General features: G+C 40.8%; 1 protein-coding gene across 1 annotated transcript in view; it reads right to left on the minus strand.

Annotated features, from left to right (window-relative positions):
- The window catches only part of ARNT2 (aryl-hydrocarbon receptor nuclear translocator 2), a 72392-nt gene that overhangs the window by 8766 nt on the left and 41636 nt on the right, over positions 1-21990 (minus strand). Inside the window, exons 8-14 of the mRNA XM_008947418.1 lie at positions 20066-20142; positions 17841-17975; positions 16897-16971; positions 12701-12852; positions 5830-5902; positions 5551-5674; positions 1747-1846 (exon numbers count right to left, since the gene is read on the minus strand). Coding sequence (XP_008945666.1) covers positions 1747-1846; positions 5551-5674; positions 5830-5902; positions 12701-12852; positions 16897-16971; positions 17841-17975; positions 20066-20142 — 736 coding nt within the window. The remainder of the gene's footprint in view (positions 1-1746; positions 1847-5550; positions 5675-5829; positions 5903-12700; positions 12853-16896; positions 16972-17840; positions 17976-20065; positions 20143-21990) is intronic.

Raw genomic sequence — 21990 nt, forward strand, 5'->3', positions numbered from 1 at the left:
AATTATTATTTTATATATAAATATATAAGTGAAGACAGAACATGTAAAAATGCTTCTGTTCACCAACTGAAACAGCTTGCTCTTTTCTCCAGTCCCTTCCCTATTGTCTATTTTCACAATCATTTTACAGAGAAAGAGGTGAGCAGATTGGGAAAAGAAGCAAACAATGGTGAGCAGAGAGGATGCAGGATTCTAAATCCTCTGAGAAGACTAACAAAGTCCCTCCCAGAGTGGAAAGAAAATGTGGCAAGCATTTGAACACAGGAGTTGTTACTCCATTTTTCTTATGCTGCCTAAAAGCAAAGCGTGTAGTAGGAATTCTTCGTAGAGTTTGTTTTCTATTTTTTAAATTTTAATTTTTTCACTACCACAGGGTCTCCAAAGAGGGAAATGTGACCCAAAGTCCAACTAAATCTGGCTGAACTTGGAAGCACACAACAGCTGCTGGGGAGGGCTGGTCCCACTGTCAAGTCCCTCCTAGATGGACTGGCGAGTCCCATTGTTGAAGGGGCTTGGACTGCATCTAGAATATATACTTTCAAACCAGGAGTCTGCAAAATAGTGCCTAAAGGCTGCCCAGGGTCAATAGCTGAATGGACCAGCCTGGAGAGCATTCAGGGAGAACAGTTCATCAAGGGTGGAAATGCTGGCAGATGTGTCATTGCTTGATGTAATAGCATGGCAGTAGGAAAAAAGCTATAGTTAAACATCAGGAATTAACAAAGGAAACGAACAAAACACATGCCAAACCCCAAGATGGCAAGTCAACCATCCAGGAATACCCAATATCCAATATCTAATTAAAAGGCATTTTAATTTACTCATATCCTCCCCAAGTTATTCTTGGTTTTAAGTTGACAAAATACACGCACAGGGATTTTATTTCTCCCCACTGAGATGATTAACAATTACAACTTTAAGAACACATTGGTTTAAATAAAATTATTGTTTGCAGATGTTTTCTAATTCCTGGAACTGACAGGCTCTGAATGGCTGTTCCTTCACTTTCACAACCTTAGTTTGCCTAAAACAGGAGAATGAAACTCCAGTATGACAGTCCCAGAAGGTGATACAAAAGGCACCAAGGTGAATATAACCACTGTTACCACACTCTCAAGAAGTGAATGGAGACGAAGGCAAACTCTGAAACTTCAGGTTAGCCAAATCTGTATTTCCAGGTGGCTCTCAATGACACACACTTGGAATAACTCAAAAATGCTTCAGAAAATGCCAGACCTTATGTGCACTTGGAAGCTGCCTTAAAAAAACATCCATGCCAGTGTCTCAGCCCTCACCAGTGTCTACAGATGAAGCATTCCTCTGTTCCTTTTAGTAAGGTGTCCACACTGATGCCCTTCAAGCCAGCCTGCAGAAGTACTGACAGCTCTGTCTTTGCACCTTCCTAGCTCGGTTGAATGTTCCTCAGATCTCTGAGCCTGCTTCATGACCCCTCAGATTTATTTGCCTTTGTGATGTTACTGCTCCTCAGCTTTTATTCCATTTACATCATCACAGCAACTAGTATTTACTTATCAGTCACTATTTTTAACAGAGATATCCAAGTCATCTCAGCTTATTATAGGTCTAGCCAAAGTGCTGAGACATTGCAGGAGTAAAGTATACACAAAGCAAAGTTCATTCGTGTAAAGAAAGCATCTTTCTTTGCATTGTAGATTGCTTTTGTTTCCATTAGATTAAAAGGGAACAGTCTTCAGCTATCAGACAGAAGTATCTGGGCTACAGTACCTGAAAGTCTTTCCTGAATGTCCTGGCTGAAATGGGCTTCCCTGTGAGTAAAGCTGCTGGTTTCCTGCTGTGGATGCTGAGGCCATCATCTTTTTATCTGCTACAAAAGAATAACAAATCATGGAAAGATAAGAGTTTAGGGGATGAGAAAATGAAGGCAAAATTATTGAATGAGAAGTGCTATGTATATGCGCAGCAGGGATTTTTCTTTCCTGCTAAAAGCTTTATGAAGACACCCTGTGGAACACATCAGGACTGACACAAAGTGTTATATGACAATTCAGTATGAAACTAGAGGCACAGCTGGTTTGTGTCTACTTCATACCCTCTTCCCAAGAGGTACCTTGTTCAAGCTATTGTTTGCATGGAACATACCAGTGGTACATGCGCTCCGGCTACGGAGCCCTGGCCTCCTCTGTGCTCACTGGGAGCTGCTCCTGAACATGGAGGCAGGAGAAGGAATGGGAGAGAGAGTGGCGGAGGCATGTGGTGGGTGCACGAGTCACAGCTGCAGACTGCAAAGAGAACAGGAGTTTTCTAGGAGAAAGATTGGAGAGTCTGCCTGGGAAAATGAAACAAGCCTGGTCTGAGGCACGTGCACCTTTGTGGCCTCCCTGGGGATGGTTGCAGGGCAAGGGTATGTTTCTGGCTGCAGAAGAAGCCCTCCAGGGCGGCTGCTGTTATGCAGCCTCTTTGTACTGAGGTAGCAGCTGAGGGCCCACACCTCACTGGGTTAAATGTCCCAAGGAAAAGTGTCTAAGAGCCCCTGTCCTAACCAGCTGACAGCCTGTTTCTCTCCAGGACAGCCGGGGAGGAGTACCCGACTCTCCCAGGCAGCCTGGTGGCATGCCTGCAGATCTCACGGTGAGCACCTCCAAGCCTGGGTGATCCCGCAGCCCCTACACCTGCATTTCAGTCCCACAGCTGGCTGGAGACAGTCTGCTTCTGTGTCTGCAAGACTTGGGCACTTGAGCTGTGGCAAGGCAAAACACTGGTCTCTTATGGATTCTGCTGTCCTATATGTGGCTTGAGGGAGCCATGAAACAGGATGCAAGCATCCCGGTGGGGTGCAAAGCAGATTAGCATAGTGAGTAACACACTCATGGAGATGCCATTAACTTTTATAGTCTACTCTTAATGTGGCAACTGGAGATCAAGCTCTAATTGAATGAAACGAGACTGGGTGAACAGTGCCATTTGGTCCTTTAATTTTCTGGCATCACATTATTCCAAAGCCCAAGGAAACCTCACTTTACTTAAAATAATTTAAAGGCCTGCTCCACCACTATTTATTCACTTTCCACCTCTTCCCTTACTACTTCCAAGTGCGTAACACCACACAACTCACTGACGGATGGCAATCATCTGTTGCTATGCCCCTCTGACAGGCCTGGAAATCAAGTCTGCCTTCTCTTTTTCCCCTTTGCTCTTTTCAAATTTCCACTTGTTTCACAAGATGTTCTCCTGGATGAAAGGCCCACTCAACTCACCAGTAACAGAAATATTTTTTAGTTTTCCCTGTCTTTTGGAGACCCTGTGAGTGTGGCTCACCAAAAGCCTCAAACACACAACAGCTCTTCTCTGTTACCTACATTCTTCTTACATAGTGTTCCTAACAAGAATCTAAAGCTCACCTTTGTGAAGGAAAAAGTCACCTTAAATTGCCTCACAGGAGCCTCGGAGAAGTACTACTTATGGCACTGATGCAAGCTAGCATTGTTTTTCCTCTGTAATGTAGACATTTGTAGAAATTCTTCACTGGTTACATATTGCGCAAGAGAGACACTTGGTCTGGGCTGCAAACCTATGCTCTCATATTAAAAAACAAGGAGAAATGGAGACAAGGTTCTGCAGTAGGAAGACTTGAGAATGGGTTGGGATATTTCTGAGAAGGACAGATGATTCTGCCTTTGCTTGCATTAATGTCACTCTTGCATGAGATGTCCCATTTCCTAAGGCCACCCTTTACAGCGATACCAAATTCTCAGGGTTGGAAAAGACTGAGCCAAAATCCTGCGAGTACTTCAGATATTTGAGAACAACTCATCAGCAAAACTGAGAGTACCCTAAATGAACTGGAATTCCTCAAGTGGACCAGAGTTGCCATGGCAGCTACCAGGGTCTGTGCCACAGGATGAGGCCAAAAAGAAAGGGAACAGCTAAACTGAATGAATGGGTGAATCCAGGCTTTCTCTCCCTGCTTTTGTTTTTTAACTATGTGTGGCTACTGCATGCAATTATGGCAACAATCTCCAACCTGTATTTTTACAGAACAGAACAGGGAATGAGACTGGCTATCAACATAATGCAAATGTCTTGCAGGCAGCATGCAGGTTTGTCAATATTGGTTTTGGACTGCGTATCTCATCTCTAACTGTGAACCATCTCTTTTTATTATTCAGAGGTGACCTTGATCACAGCTCCCATGAGAAATTCACACAGGGTAAATATCCCAAAAAAAGCATAGCCTGTAAATTGATAAGAATGAAATGAGTAATGGCATTTCCAAGAACATATTCTCCCAGCTACCTCACAGCTTGATAGACCCTTAACCCTAACCCCTCCCCACAAACACTTGACAGCTCTCTGAAAAAGAGCCAATCAGGCAGCCTAAAACCAAGATGTTCTGGCTTGGGAAAACATATTCTGATGTTTAGGGTTGGAGTCTTGCTACCTTCTAATGGACCCCTTTTATGGCCTCAGCTGTTGACTTCACTGTTAGAGTAGACAGACAAGGATGAACAGGAATAACAGAGAAGTCTTAGCAACAGGAGGACAGAATATCAAGCCTATCCTGCAGTTACAATGCCTTCTCCATGTGAAAAGGCCAGACATCAGAAACCAATGCAGTGAAGTCATCTCCCAGCACCCCTGGAGTCAATCCCTGTGGGTTGTTTCCTTCATGTACTGTGTGACACTTCCACATTGATTTATTTAGAAGAAATGTAAAAACTTCTCTTTTTCAGTAAAGGATGGTTAAGAACAATAAACGAGTTCTTCCACAAGCAGTGGAATTAATGAGCCTGATTTCCTACAGATAGATTTTGTAGGCTGGGACTAGTTTGAGTTAGCTACTTCTGCGTGCCTGACAAGTTGGCTGCTACCTCTTTGAACAGGGCTGGGAAGTCCTTTATCAAGGGCACTCAGTAAGGACTTTATCCTCACTAATTCTCATGAAATATGGACTATACTATTTCTGAGATTCCTATTGCTCTTACAAGAACTTGCCAACTAGTTCAAAAGTTGTGGGAAGAGGAGCAGGGACTCACCGACAGGCAGTATGACTGGAGATGCCTCAAATACACCAGAAAATAAGTATATTATTACACTTCAAAGTAGCACGTCTTTGAAAGCAACAGTGCAAAAGCTGGTGGTATGATAAAAAACTGCAAGCTTGTCTTAAGACCACATGGTAACTTCCTTAACCGATGTGTATTTAGAGAGAGGAACCCACATCTGCTGTTCAGAAAAGAAAATATATATATACTTAGAAACCGCAGTTTCTGCTCAGTAAGTTTAGTATTTACAAACACTGCTTAAGGTGCCTCTGTGAAATGAAAAGAGAATCAAAAATAGGCTGCTGTCTGTGGTGACACAAAAGCTGTCCTTCCCTCCTTGACATTACTCCTCATTATCTTTAGGGGAAATATCAGCTACAGGCATATTCTAGGAAACATTCTGAAGACTGACGTTGCTTGGAAACTTCTCTGCCATGTTGTAGTTTCTCTTCATTCTCTCAAAGCTGTGCTTTACAGCATGTAACCAAGCTTAATATAGTATTAAACTTCAGAGACATTCACTTACAAGCAGTTATTCCAGCAAACATCTCAGCAAATCGAGGATCTCTCTCTTGGGAGAAGATAGCATCAGGCTTCTCCACAGACTTGCCACCTTCATGAACGTTAGCTGGTATACTTGGAACAGGCACCTGTTGAAATACACAGAGGAAGGTAATTCCCTCCATCATATTTGAAAAAGAAATTCAGAGACAGCCAAAATGTATTTTTAATTCTGCCAAAATCAGCTATTGATTTACATTTTAAAAGATCAGAGGCACAGAAATAAAAACTTGAGAAATTTCACCTGAGATAAGTCATAGGATGACAGCCCATCTCTTTGATGTACTTCAAGTTCTGCTTGCTGCTGCTGAAGTTGTCTGCAGAGGAGACAAAATGACTTTGTTACAAAACCCAATTAAGATACAAAAAGGATACATGGTCTCCCCTATTTTGTAATACAGAAACATCTCTCAGATGATTTAGCAAATCCTTTTTTCTGAGATTCATGTGTTTTCAAAGCTGTCTTACCGAGAAAGCTTGCACCATAGGAATGTAACAGGGCACATGAACACATTTGCTGTAATAGCACAGAAATGTAGATGGGTAGTTAGTAGGGAATTCTTAAATCGTTTATAAGGAGACTGCATTCCATCCTCCACTAAGATACCAGGAACATCTTCCTCACATCAACAATGAATATACTAAACTCCTTCACTGTTCCTACTGAAGTAAATGGGAAACCTCCACCAACAATAATGCAGAATTATGCCAGTCAGTAAGAAAAAGTGACCAAAGCTCTGTCTGAAGTATGTCAGACCAAAGGGAACAACCTGCTGAGCTAGAAAGAACTGCAAATAAATCCTTCATTGTAATAAAACCTGTTTAATATGCTTTGATTCTACTCTCCTCAGGATCCAAGCCCAGATACTATTAATTTTTGAAAGCTTTCAAGGCACTGAATGTCCAGAAATAGCTTGTGCTTCTATAGAAAATCAAGACATTACATCAAATCAATTTGTTATAACAAATGCTACAGTAAAAACAAGTCTCCTTTTCATGCTAATCAGAATGCACAAAAATTACCTATTGTTTCAATGAGACAAAACCCACCAAAAGTAATAGCTTTAATGCAATCCTGTAAATTTAAGAAAAATTAAAAGAGCAGCAGTAATAGAATACTTCAGAAAAAACTGCTGGAGCTAAGAAATACTAGAAGTCATATGCCAGAATGAAGAAATTTTAGAATGAATGAGATTTTAGTGTTGAAAACTCTGTAGATCCTTGAAATACACTTGATCTATGTTTAGTGTTAGGCACTCTTACTTAACTACCACAAACAGCCAATATCAACAGATAAAATCACTGGAAGTTATGAGAATTAACTGACAGGTGACCTGTAAGGACAGCACACAAGTGGTGATAAGTCAGACAGACACATTCTACTCGTGCAAATACTGCCTAGTTATAAAAATGTACAGATCTTTTAGATAGTTGTAATATATCTAGCACAGTGATCTCCTGAATCCTTTTCTCCACTTGTTTTTTTTTTTTTAATTCTGAAAGGACACAAATTCAAAGCTCCTAATTTTAAAGAAAACAGAGACAGCTATATTAATTGCTGCCATTGGAAATGTTAAAGTTACTATAACAAAACAACTTCTGCACAAAAAGCCATTGCTTATCAGAAATGAAACCAAATCCTTCTGAAACAAAAGGTCAAAGTGCCATTGGTGCATTTTAGTACCACACAGGGCACTCAACCAGTCTCTAGGGTGAAGCCAGGAGCTTGCTGGCATTGCAGCATCTCCAGGAAGACTGCCTGTGTAATGACAAAAGTCCTCAGCAGCTGCAAAATGATCTACATGTTTTGCACCTTCCACTGACAGTTGCTTTCTGTCTCTTGGTCACAATTAGCAAAATTCCTTCTTAGTAAAAATCCTTCCTGAGGATGCACAGGCAGCATCCTACCTCTGTGAGGCTCTTTGCTCAGTTGGCAAAGAAGGGATAAACACCCCCCCAATTGCACCAAAGCTCAGAGATTACAATATGTAGATTACAACTTGGACTGACAAGAAAGTAAATTTGATTCTCACAAATGATACTTGATAGTGGTCACAGTTTCTGGCCGCCTCCTGAAGGAAAAATCATGTTAACAGACAGGAATTAGGCACCACGTGTTTTCCCTCAGAGACACCCTATAAGGTGACAGCCAGTAATAGTGCCATTTTGCAAAACAGAAAGATCATGGTTTGGAAACTCTGGAAAATCAGGATACATTTTTGGCCACAGGCTTAAATTTTAGATTTTTATACAAATCTTCTTTTAAATTTTGAACTAGATAGATTCAAATGCCAAGAGACTGAGAGACAAACTTGCACAAAAAATCAAATGACAAATCAGACACAAAATAATGGGAATGTGAGGGACCATTCAAACAAGCTACTGAAATAAGTTCACAGATTTTTCCATCCATCCCTTGATGCTTTCCATAAGACACATTGCTCAAGCACCAGTTACTAGGCTCCTTGGCAAACTGGACAAAGATCTGTGACCTGCAACAAACAGAAGACTGGAATAGATGGCCAAAAGTCTGCTGCTAGTCTTACAGTGCAAGAACATGTAATACACAGAATCTCTTTTGTGTTATGAGTAGCATGAAAAAAAAGTCAGTCCTCCAGGTCATTCGAGAGCCATGGATTTTGCATATTATCTTAGCCAACAGAAAATTCCTAAAAATTACCTCTGGCATGCAAAGAAATGCACTGTTCACAAGCATAAAATGCATACTATTCCAACAGAACTATAAGAGGTAATTTAATTATGGCAAATCTATGGGGAAGTTTTTCTAAATACCACCCTGTGGACAATAAACACCCATTAAATCCTGTTGTTAACGTGAAAGCTAATTACACTGTTTCATTTGTTTTTATTACCAGGGACTTGGTGCATGTGTCAATAAACAGCACATTAGGTCTCTTCAGTTCTGTATAAAGTATGTTTTCTTGATTCAGCCATATACACAGAAATGAGCCAAACAAAACAGCATACTTACTAGTTATTTGTTTTGTAGGCACATCTAACTTGGTGCTCCTTCACCTTTCTCTATCTTTCATCTCTAATATTCATTAAGCTGCAGTACAATATAAATACCACGTCGTGTTAACAGCACTGAACTTTGGGAACAGCCTCCCAAATCCTTTTCCTATAAAACCCAACTACTCAAGTGTATCTGTGCAAGCCACACTGCACTTAAGATTGAAATGCAAAGCCAGGTTAGCTGTTTCTGCTGTTGTTTGTTGCTACTGTATAAATAGCTCAAATGAAGCTTGAAACCTGAAAGAAACTGTGCAGCAATTCATGGACCAGCTGAGCAGAGAGAGCTGAGTGCTGCTGTTGTGGCTTCTTCAGCCCTTGCCTCCTAACCAGCCCTTCTGACTGAATACATGCAGGTCCCTTCAGTCACTCAAATGCCACATTGCTTTTGTAAAGGTGATACAAAACTATTATTATTATCAGTTATTATCAGTTTGGACCACAAACTACCCTTTGTCTCAATTTCAGTTTTGTATCTTCAAGGAATAAATGAAAGAGATTTCCTGTCTCTACAGAAAACCCAACACAGCAAGTAAGGTATCGTCTGGGTTCACAGAGCACTGCCTGTACTGCAGGAGTCCCTGGCTCACCCACAGCTCCAGTATGAAACTGGGAAAGCACTTGGCTTGAACAAGGAATGGTTCAGCAAATCTGAAGGTTTTGATAGTTAAATCAAATTAACTCCAGTAAATGTATTTGGAGGAGAAGGGAAGATTCTGTGAAAGTTCCTTTGGCACTGGAGAGGATTTCAGCTGAATTAACCTCTCTATGACCACTGAAGTCACCTGTTCCCATTCCAAGCACCAGACTAACCAAAAAAGCATTTGAACTTTAAAATTAACAATTTCTATGGTGGGAGCAACATAATACTACTGTATTCCTACCAGACTACTTTTATGTAATACAGGCACATGTGCTTCCCGTGTCTGGGTTGGACAAAAAGAGAGCAATAAAAGCCTTGGGGCTGCTGTTGTAAAACCCTCTTTCAGAAACTCAGAATCTCCCTCTAGCCTAGACTAGAATCTAGCCTACAGTTTCAAAGTCACCCCTGTAAGGGTCTGGCCTTGAGGGACCACAGAGCCCATAGATGGCACCAGGATCATGAGAAAGCAAGTCTTTAGTACCACTACCACAGGCTGGAATTTTATCAGAATAGTTGATCTCTTTAGTATTTTGTGCCATGAGAATCTGAAACAGAAAGCATCTCTCCCACAGGCATGCAGGGGCTGATTCATCCGGCAGGCTGCCTCCAGCAGGTACCTGGCCAGCTCACGCCGAGGCAAAAATCTTGAGACTCAGGACAGCTGTAAGATTCCTAAATGCACACAGTCCCACGCAGGACTCTGGGGCTCACAAAAATGAAACATTAAAATTTCCACAGAGGTCAGAAAAATATCTTACTTCTGTGTATACACAGATTTTTATGTAGTTTTATCTATCACCGTGACAGATTATTTTATTCAAACGCCGCTCGATGTGTATGTTAAATAAATGCTGATTACAATAATTATTTCTTTTTGGAAATCAAACGGTCCCAACTACAGAGGAAGATTTTGTCAAACAGGGGAACTCTTCAGCTGAACCCAGCACAAATGCTAAACATCAAATGCTTCATTTCTGCAGGAAGTTTCTCTTGGATGACTACACCCAAGTGAAACTGAGAGAAGTTTTCTTTTCTTTTTTTGCAAGGAACTAAGTGAACATTTGAACCTAATGTTTCATTATCCTTCTGCACCAAAAGCAAGTTTGGAAAGTTGACTGTTTGAAGGTCTAGAGGAGTATCTTTAAATAAAAAAGGAAAAAAGAAAAAAACAACAACAAATCAATTAATCTCTCCACAACTGGAACCACCACTGCCCTCTACAGCCTTTTTGCAAAATGCTGCTCAATGACCAATACAAAACGAGCACTCTTTGATTAAAAGATAGAGTCACGTGGAAATGTGGCTTTAAGCTGATTTAAACCTAGAACTTCTGGCTGCGTTGTCTTTTATGATTTCATTACGAATTTTTCCCTGCCTCAAACCTGTATTTTATGGAGCTGGCTAGGTTATCACAGCAACAGTCAAATCAAAACTTGTCTCTGTGCAGAACTGCTTGCAACTGAGCAGTGGAAGGCACCCTGCTTGGTCTCCATGTGAAGGACTTTGCTGGAGCCAGAGCATCTGATGTTCCACAGACCTGTAAAGATGGCCACATACACTGGAGTCAGTGTCAAACATCTAGCCCCAGTAGGAGCTTGAATGAGGGGGTGGAAAAAACCAGCTACCATGATATACAACTCCACAAGGCATCTAGGAAATCAGAAGACAAAACATGACCCTGAAAGTGCAAAAAAAAAATATTCCAGAAACAGGCAGGAACAGCAGTACACTACGGTAGTCCTCTTTAGAAATTTGTCTGAGAAGTGAGAGAGAACAGGGGGAGAAACCAGAAAACATTCTGAATAATGTATCCATTCTACTATTCAAAAACAGACATATAATGGGTTGTTTCTTGCCATAAGACCAGAACATTTTCTACATGACAGGAAAGAGGGAACATCCTCTGTCAAAGTAGCAGCAGGCAACTTATATATTAGGTCAACATTGCTGGGTTGTTACTCAAATGTAGCAAGAGGGGTAACAAGAGGCAGAAGCTGGCACAGTCCCACTCATCACAGCGAGTGCTGCGATGCCAAGCTGAACAGTATAGTGGAGGCTCGGAAAAAACATTCCCAGAGTCAACACAAGTCTACAAGCCCCACTTTTTGATCTGTGGACTCTTGGGAACAAAACACAATTAAGCCAGTCTGGGATAGATTTCAGAAGTCGATTTTATTTTGTAGGCCTGTTTTTGCATATACAAATGATTTGAAGAAGCAACATAGGACAGCGGAAATGTCCTATCTGGAAATATCCAGATTGATGCACAGTGCAGACAGGGAGATATTTAGCTGTCTGACTGCAAGAGACACATTTGCTTGTTTTCAATGGCCTTAACTATTCAGTTGTTCAAACCTGACTTTTTGGGTATACAGAAAATAACCCAGCACCCAGAGACACTTACTAGCTTTCTGACTTCAAATGCCAAAGCTCCAGGGGTTTGGTTTTGCAAGTGGAGCTCCCAGCACACATCTCCACTAGCAGACCCCTTGTTCAGCATTTCCATTAAACAGTCTAACAGGTTTGAGATCTTAAAACCAGTAATTTCCTCTGAACTAAAAACCTCAGAAAAAAAACCCCAACTTTGTTTAGACCAGAAGCAGATTTTCTTTTAGAAATAGATTAAGTTTATATTGGAAACAAGAAATTTTCATAAAAAAACCTCCACACTATAAAGCAATGGCTTTATCAAGGCCAGATTAGCTTCTGCAGTTACTGTTTCAGCACTCCAGATGCTCCAAAAGCTTCTCTGCTCAGTTACACAGTGACAAACATTCACTACACTCCCAGGGTGACCTCCTCCTAAGAGGTCTAATAACATATTTTTGAACGTGTTAATTCAAAGGCAGAATGATTTAACTTCCCTCTTAAGATAAGGGGTTGGATCTGTTCCCATACTTGGGGATATTCCACCAGATCTTAATTGTGTCTCAGGAACCTTTCTCATTCAAGCCTACTAGGAAATAATTTCTGGCCTATGAAAGTTGGCAAAGAGCCGAAACAGCTCAAGAAGAAGATGCTCAGGACTATGGAATGGTATGATCACAATGAACATGGACATGCAATTTTCTCTTTGGCTTAGGAATCAGGCTAACCTTCCTCCACTATCAGCACAGCTGGTCTGCTGCTGGAAGCTCTGTGCTAGTTGAAGCCAGCCTGGACTGAGATCAATGGGCTTGTCAAATGACATAATAGATAAGTGACTTTCTCCCCCAAAGCAGCCAGGCCCTGGAAGCATCACAGGATAACGACACACAGAGAAACAGCTATGCTGTGAGATCTCACAGTGCAGAAAACCCTGTTACAAACTGTACTGCTACAGAGAAACAAATGCAGCTAGAGACAGGCTACCAAAAAATCAGAATATGCTTTTAAGCAAATCAAGCAATGCTTAAATTCTTTCAAAACCACACACACAAGCATCTGGGAAGGCACATACTTTACATTAGTGTTGGTGCAGATGATGTATTCAATCTCATCAGAATAGGGGTTCTGAAAGGTGAAGCTGCTGGTTCTGATCAGCATCCACTCCCGGTTTTTGGTACGAAAACGATACATCACAGACAGGACTTGGCCTTTCAGTTTCACAACCTGCAAAGCCATTTGGAAAGGTTAATAAAAGGAGATTGGTACCTGCTGTGCAAATGAATAGTAAAGAGCAGTAACCAATGTCGTGTAAACTTGAATTACAGAAAGCTCTGGACACAGCACGGTGATTCTTAATTTGAAGAGAATAAGCAGAATCCAATTCACATTTGCAGCTATTTCCTTCAGAATGAAACCCACACGCTTTGTTGTATAAAATGCCATTTTCTGGCCTGTCTGTAAGAATATAGACCCAGGACAATCAACAGGTTGTGTTGTTATCCCAACAGGGAAGTTTTACAAAGGTTTTCATTTGGGATGCTTATTGAAAGATTGGACACAAGCCAAACTGAAGATCTTTTAAATGTTTATGTGTAAATCATAAACCAAACACTGCAGCTGAAACAAGAAGAAAAAACATTTTGAGGTTGACTGTCTGCTTTTCAGCTTGGATATCTAGCTATACAATTCATGTATGTGATATACCAAATCACACATCAGCATCAAAATTTAGGATAATAATTAAGAAAGGTGCCTTTTTTAAGAAAACATACAGGACAAGACTGTTCCCTCCCCACCCCCCCAATGACTATCTACAATGGCAAAATGGTAACAAGAAACACTGGTTTCTGGCTTTCAAAACAAGAAAAAGTGAGGCAGCCTTTGAACAGAGAGAACACCAATAAGCCACGGTCTATTTCAATAGTAATGAAAAAATTCTTTGCTTGGACAGTTTATTTGTTTATGACTAAGGAGTCAGATGTCTGGCAGTATTCAGTTCAAATTCTGTCTTGGGTAGCTAAAGTCTTGCTGCAGTCAATAGTTGGGCATCAAGTGTAAAGTAAGAAGCAGCCAGCTAAAGAAGTATGCTCAAAACAATACTTGCACAGTGGCACTCTAACTCTATTTGATATGTTTATCTAACAGTCTTGGTTTAAGTCAGAAGAAAACTTCAGCTGGCACTTACCTGGGCTGTGTTTATTTTTTATTGCTTTTCCACCAAGCTATCTCAGGGGTGCCTCAGGGAAAGAATGGGAAGATCCACTGCAAATAAATGCCACATCTTGTTGTGGATTCTTAATCCTTATCCACTGGAATGTGTTTTTTTTATTGGTTGTCTACACCCTATATTCTCTAAAAGTAGAAAACCCAGCTATTTACCCTCTGTCTTTATCGACAAGCAACTGGATTAGGAAAAATGCTCTAATCCCGTTCTTCTCCAAATGTCTGCATTTCATATTCATCAACTGAATACAGGATTAAATGGAAAGAATGCAAACAAAAGGCAAAAAAAAAGCTTTAGCAATGCCCAGGAAAGTTCAAAATAATACTGAGCTAAATGGCTTTTTTTTTTTTTTTTCCAAATGCTTTTGCAGTTTGAGTTCAGTGAGTGACATTCTTTTATCAGCAATTTTCTACTACCACACCCAGGGCAAAAAACACAGAGTTTGTGTAAAAATGTTCAATTTGAATAGCATCCTACTGGATATCAGATAGCTATATTCTGGATCCTTTGATACTAAACTCTATTTGTTGATCTTGGCCTTGAGACTATCTTATTCTGGCCTGATTTTCCCACCCTGATGAATGAATTTATCTTGCCAAGGAAGTAAAAGATTTGAGATGGATACTGGCAATTGACCAAAACCTGCAAACCCTTCCTCCCTCCTCTGCTATGCACCAACCTGGTTCTGATACTGTCAGCAAATTAGAAATGTCCAGTTTTCAGAGAGTTTTAGAAAAAAAAAAAAAAAAAAAAAAAAGACCTTGGAAATCAAGGTTACCTTTTAACGAAAAGATTTCTAAGGCCAAACTAACAATAATAAAACAAACTGCAGTGATCTATTGTCCTGAAGTCTGAATTAAGCAAACACTAATTCTGTAATAATATATAAAGCATGGAGATCAGTGGTGGGAAAATCCTGAACTGTGTTAAAACAGTGCACACAAACAAAAGAGCACAAAAAATTCAAAAGCTAATGTTTAACCTTTACTTTCTTACATTCTTTGGAAACAAAAACCACGTGGTGCATAGCTTAACTGTTTACTTCAGCCTTTTATTGCAGGACTGAAATAACAGCTCCTATCACATTGCTACTGTACTGAATAAAAATACCCCAAAAAAAGGTATTGCCTACTGAAGAAACAGCCTGATATTTTCATAGGCTGGACACAGGTCGACTGAGCAAGAACTTTCACTGCATTTTTTCCTGCTGTTTTTTTGCATGACTGTAAGCAAATCCTGTAGGTCCCTGATCCAGCAAATCACGTATGCACACGCCCAATTGTGAGTAGTGACAGTCGAGTCCACAGCAACTGAGCTCAGGGATACACCAGGAGCTTCCCTCAGCCTGATCTCTCTCAGTGAACACGGGGAGGACCAGGTCATTAACTCCAATGTTAGTTAGCCAGCCCCTGTGAGCCCCAGGCAGCCACTGCAGAGATGCGTGTCTGACTTTACTATCCAGCAGCTCTCTGTCATTCCGACTTGGACAAATTAGTGGAAGCAATCATTTTGGTATTAGTGAAAAACAGCATATGTGTTCTTGCTGCTCTGCTTGTGCCACTGATGCGATCAGGCACACGTTCAGGGAGCTGTACCAGCTGAAAGCTAGTCCCATGCAGAAGCAATTAGTCCCTGAGCTAGCCTACACAGCAAGTCCATCTGTGCTACTATCAGCACAGCAGGAAGGGTGAGGAGGAGGTCAGGGAGGAGAGAAGTGGGAGTAGGACCTGACTCTTGGTGAGAGCTGCCCATCAGGCAGGTTTAGCTGCAACACCACCCCCCCAACCAAGGTGTGGTGACCTACTTCAGGCATTTAACTCCTACAGGCTATGAACCAACAGCTTGGATTTAAAACATTCTTTAAATTAAAAAAAAATTAAAACAGCTGTTTGAACTCAGCCTGTTCAAGGGACATGAAGTGAATGCAGAGTGCTCACACAGCCTTTTCTGCTGGCTCAGCAGTGGAGTTGGTAGTCTTCATTTGAAAGAGCGGGTGGTGAGACACAGCTCAAGAGTACTGATACCCTACACTATCTCCAACACTTCTGTAGAGGCCATAACCTCAGTTTCACAATCTGTTCTATGGACACAGAACAGCACTTAGTTGTTCTCCCTGGAGAGGCTTTTCCAGCTCCATTTTTCCATGCCATGCCTGAATAAATAATTGGCTAGACAAATTCTTTTAGAAGTCACTTCATATCCATGTTTCACAGCTGAAAATACATCTCGGCATCCAGCGCAAGATGGATTAACAAAACTGGGTTGAGCTACAGGCTGTTGTCAGAAAATCTGGAACCACTTAGATCATCTAAAGCTCAGTAATGGGTTAAGCACACTACACTGTGCTTTCTCGTGCAGCACGGAAGGCGCTAAAAAGGTGAGCAACAAGCAGAAGGTTTGGGGAAAGCACTTCTACTGTACGTCCCAGAATAAAAGCCTTTCATATAGCTGATGTAAAAGTGGCCCACTGTAAAAATCCATCCAGATCACTAACTCTTTCCATATGTTTCTTTTGTTGCTTCTGTCTATATTTCAACTCCTAATAGGGAAAAGGGCCAAATTCTCTACTGATGCAAAGTGGTGCAACTCCATTTAAGTATGAAACATGTCTTCTATTCTAGCAGAGAATTCAGATCATAAACGAGCCAGCATTACAGAAGAGTGAATCTACTTTCAAATCAACAGCCCATCTTGGAAGGTAAATACCTTTGGATACCACTTAACACAGTGAGATCTACACGAGCATCTCCAAAACAGCTCTAACTGTGCAGTAATAACTTATTTTTTTTAAAAAAAAAGACACCAAAATGTATAACTAGGTGATCTTTCTTTTGAAAACACAGCAAACATGCTGCAGTTAGTTTAAATTACCATTTATGCAGCTTAACTGAGTGGTAATGGATCAACAAATTGTTTAATATCTTGCTACGCCTTCTGCATAACATAAAAATACCTTGGAATAAAAAATAAAAGCTACTTCTCTGAACAAAATAGTAACAAAAATAATAAATAAATGTCAGAAAAAAAGGACCAGGACAAAGCACCTGTTGGAAACTCTCCCTCAAATGGCTTTGATCTTCAGGATGGCAGAATTCTAAGATATCTTTCCCCAGAAGATCCTAGAATAAAACATAAAGCTGTGTAAAAAACCCAGACCACAACACAAATCCACATGCAGATCTGCAAGTAATCCTCGCAGACACTAGATCTAGCACCCTTAATGGGACTACTCAGTTAACTGGGGATGAATCATGCAAACAAAGTTTGTAGACATCATGTTGCACATTGTATCTGTACTGTTGCATAGATATCTGCATTTACAAACAGATTTTAATTAATTTTTTAATATCTGTGAAATGGTGCCTTAAAAAGACTGACATCCTCTACTACAGCTCATTTTATGGCACTAATTTTTGGAAAACCAGTTATCATAAAGCTTCCTAAAATAAAATGTGGGACAAACAAATGAGTAAGAAATTATTTTTGCCTCTCTATTGCAACTGTTGAGAGTCATCTGAGGGAGAGCTGTGGTAGCCAGGAGTTCATTTACTATTCTACTCAGTTCTGGGACCAGTCTCCTTTTCAGAGGAGCAGATGTACGCCTTAAGGAAAATAGATGCCATAAATGATGTTTGCTTATTGTTCAATAGATTGGCAGAAGTCAAGATCCACAGGACTTGAACTCCCCAGGCACTGTTAACTTTCTATCACAGAAATATCTTCACTGGAAAGCTGTGCAAGGTTTAGAGCATCTTGCTGTTAGAATTCTAACTGTATCTAAAAGGTTTAAAAGGATACCCCACATAACAAAGGGCTAAACTGCAAATTTTTACAGAGGCGTGGACAGCAAAGAAAAACGAACAGCATTTAGTGCACGAGATACAAATTATCAGCTCCAAAGACTTCATGGTTTGCTGCTTTTTAATGCACAAATAGAATCTTCTTCATGAGCTTTAACCAGACTGAACATTTACAGTGACTCACTGACCTGGGGCTGGTAGCCAATGACACTGATGCACCTCGGGTCGACGAAGGTGATGACCCCATCAGAGTTGTGCCTAGACAGGAACTCGGTTGGGACCGACATGCCATTCATGTCCATGCACACCGGAGAGCTGGTTACCTGTGACCAATGAAGTCCACAACATTTAGTCCACCTTAAGTCAAATTTGATTATGTAGCTGAAGAAGAAATTCTGTTGACAGAGGGCTAACTACTGATGGAAGTCATAAATGAAACAGAAGCACAAACAAATGACACAGAACAGCCTTTAGTCAGTTTTCAGGGCAAGAATGTCAATCCGTGGCACCCACATAAGCTTAATAGCACAGCAGGAAAAAAAATACACAGGAAGTTCTCAAGAAGGAGGGATATAGTTAGAAATAAGTACAGCTGGCTTCATCTCATTCTGTGGCACCACACTGAAGTTACGCATCTTGGTTCCTACCTTTGTCAACCAAGAATGGAAGACTTGGAGAGGACAATTCAGTCCACTCATACAACTCATTTTCTATACACGTATCCAATAGGACCAGCTCAGATTAAACACTGAACTTTCAGGTGAGATGAACTTCACCTGAAACACTCAGAGAACCTGAACAAAGTTCTCCAGAGTTGAGATAGGTGATACTAGGCCAGCAAATGGCTGCTCATAATGAAAAAACACAGTTCTCCTATAAATGCTACACATCAGAGAGAAAGAATGATGCATTCCTAGCTATCTGCCTGAAACCTGTGCAATCAGGCTGCTTTTCAACCATTCACTCCTGCAGGGGCTACAAATGAGACCGCTGTTTTTCTTACAACTTCCAGAGCTTTCTCAGTGTACCATGTCCCCATGCAAAAGGAGCAAAATCACTTTTTTTTTTTTCTGTCTTGAAGCAGAGCAGCCAGTTAACTGCATGCAAGATCTCAATTTGCTGTGACAGAACAGTTTTTAATTTGTGTGACTCCTTTGTGCTTAAACCCATCCACAGAGCCTCCTCTTGCTCTCCCTCACATACCCTGCTGGCTCTTCTAACCTAACATGTTTTGACACTACAAGTTACTAACGTGATTTTCTTGGAAATCACCTTTCTTTGGCAGCTGTAACATACGAATCTCTAGAACTTCCTTCTCTCCATTGGTCGAATATATTACTCTTAATTATTAAAGGCATGATCAACCTAAAGCCCATCATGCAACATTTTGGTAGCCCTGCCATCGTAACAGAGAGACACTCTGCAGAAGTACCAACACTTCCAGTCATGTGCAAGCTGTTCACCTTAAATTAGATGGGTTTGGTACCTGTGCTCTACTGAAATGGTCATTCTACCTTGTCAGAAGGAGCGATGCCATCCTAGCAGATGGCAACAGGTGCAGGCCAGTAGAGGAGATCACAGGTGAAACCTGTTCACCCATGGCAGAATTCCCAGACTGAAAATATAAAAAAAAAATCAGCCTCTCTGCTGTGATGATGATGGAGACTCACTGCAACTGCACTTAGCTCCTGCTCAGAACTCTCACCAGCAACGGAGAAAGAATAAAATGTAAAACATCAGCTGCAACTGTCTGGACAAAAAGCAAGTAAAATTTTATTCTTACAGTTCTCTCAGCTGACATCACATCTGAATGCACACTACAATACACACTGAGAATAAAGCTATTATTTGTGAACTGATTTTTGACTGCCTTATCTTAACCATGTTCAGAGTAACTCCTGTAATTGCAGTTTCTCAAGCAGTTGATTAGCCAGAGAGAGAGAACAAATGGAATAACAGCAGGCAGCATATAACTGGCTTTGGGAGCCTCTCTAAACTACTGTGTGCAGCACCTGTACTCCCACATTTCTCACAGCCTAGAATATCCCAGCCCTATGCACCCTAGGGATTAGGAGGTACACACTCATGCACCAGGGTTACCTTCACCACTGTTGCTGTGTCAAATAGACATATGCACCAAAATCACAATTGATTTTGCTCTGTTGACATGTTCTAAACAAGTACTGCCCATGGCAGGGGAGTGGGAACTGGATGATCTTCAAGGTGCCTTTCAACTCAAATAATTCTATGGTTCTATAATTCACTGGCTGCACACAGACATCAAGGTGCTTTTTATTTCATAGGCATGACAGAAGTTACAGTCCAGTACCAGAACCTTGTGCAAATCCTTTACAACTAAACCACGACACCGATTACGCTTTCAGTAGTTTGTATCCAGTAAGACTGGCATTACCTGAAGCCTTCCTATTGCCACGAGGCAGTATTTACTACCTTGTCCCACATCAGCATCTTCTTCTGGTATAGTCATTCCTAAAGTAAAGAATAACAAATACTGTTATAATTGGTAAACTGGGATAAGCAGAGTGCTACTGGCCTCATTCTATATTACTCTAGATGCTCTAAATCATACTAAATAACCTTACTGCCTTAATGCATTATCTCTGGGTTCAGGTCAGATGATCTATATCTAGTTGTGCTCAGTCCTACATACCTCCTATGCATATTCAGTACCCATGGCAGCTATTTTGGCTGCCAAAGACAAAGCAGATACAAAAATTCCATTATACACCGAGGTGGACAGTAAGATTTCCATGAGTACTGCTCCACAGAGTGCTCCTGGAACCACCTGGCCACTCAGTAAGTTCAGTGAATGCACACCATGTTCAGTTTTCTTTGTGAATAATCTATTATAATGAGTTGTAAAAACAAGGCCCACCCTAGATTTTTTCACTAACTTTGTACTCATATTTAACAGCTGATTTTACTTTTTTTCTGCAATGGACTAAATCTGGGTCATTACGTTAAACGACTGAAAAAATGCGGATGCTTTGCTAACAGTGCCTGTTTCAGTTGTGAAACAGGAGTAACTATTATAAACACAGGAATAATTTCAAAACACACATGTGTACCGATTTCCATCTCTGTGTTTCACAAATAGCAACCTTCAGATCAGCTCTGTTTACTGGCTAGTTGTCTAAGCTTTCAGTTAAGGCTATTTCCCAACTCCAGTTTTGTGATACCAATTTCCTGTGAAGCCCTTGAAAAAACATCTTCCAAGAGTGACACTGTTGACTTATTTTAAGTGATCTGTAACCTCTTTCACAAGGCTTTTCAAGGAATTCAGTCACAACAGGCAGTGAATCATTTAAGAGGCACTTTAAAACATTACTGAAATTAATTGCAAAGCAGCTACCTATTATGAAAGAACACCCACTTTACTCTCAAAATTTGTAATACCCAATGTAAGTCAATCTTTGGATCCTGCAGAGAATGACAGGATACAGCTTTCTTAAATGATGCCTCTGAAAAATAACCATAAATGCTGCTGAATGACCTGAAGTTGTCTCTGAAGGATGTTATTTTGCATCAATATAATTGACTCTGATCCGACAGTTTCTAAATAGCACTCCACAGGTATTTTTCAGTTCCCACTGAGCTATATAATAAAAGGAACACAAAGTATATTAAAAAAAAAAAGTGCCTCATTAAAAAAAATAATCTATTCAAACTCTATTTGCAATGGAATTCACAATCTTGGGGGCCTAACTTCATTTAAGCCCATGACATATAACCCTGATTTTATCAGGGGATCTCAAGAGCTTTACAAAGGAGAAGCTTTCTTGTCCCTTCTAACAACTGGGAAATTGAAGTGCAGTATGAATTTCCATGTCATACATTACAAGACTTGGGCAAAACCTCCGTCTTGTGCACAATGATCTTGCTATCCAGATATAAATATGGCTCTAAGTAACTCTTTAGGTTCTAAACCTATGTGACATCCTTCACCAAAAACTGAGATACTCCTCTGAAATGTTTTCTTAGCAGCTGTATGAGAAGATCAGGGTGGCAGTATGCGACCTTATGACTGCGTCTTAAGAAATCAATCATTACACAGTTGAAATGCTGGGGTTTGAACCCCGAGCCCCCAAATTAAGGTTGACATGTGTGTGATTCCCACAGCCCTTCATAAAGAGGTGGTGAGTTTGCCTTAGAGCTTCCCCCCAGGGTGCAGCCGGCCCTGCAGGGAGAGCCAGAAGGGAAATGAGCCCCAGGGGTCCTGCATTGAGTTGACAAAGGTCAGGGGTCTGCTTGGGGATAAAAGCTGGGACCACTGGCAGGGAGTCAGGAGTGTCTGTCTGTGGAGTGCACTCCCCAGAG

This window comes from Merops nubicus, unplaced genomic scaffold (assembly GCF_000691845.1).
Source record: "Merops nubicus isolate BGI_N331 unplaced genomic scaffold, ASM69184v1 scaffold30249, whole genome shotgun sequence".
NCBI classification, from domain to species: domain Eukaryota; kingdom Metazoa; phylum Chordata; class Aves; order Coraciiformes; family Meropidae; genus Merops; species Merops nubicus.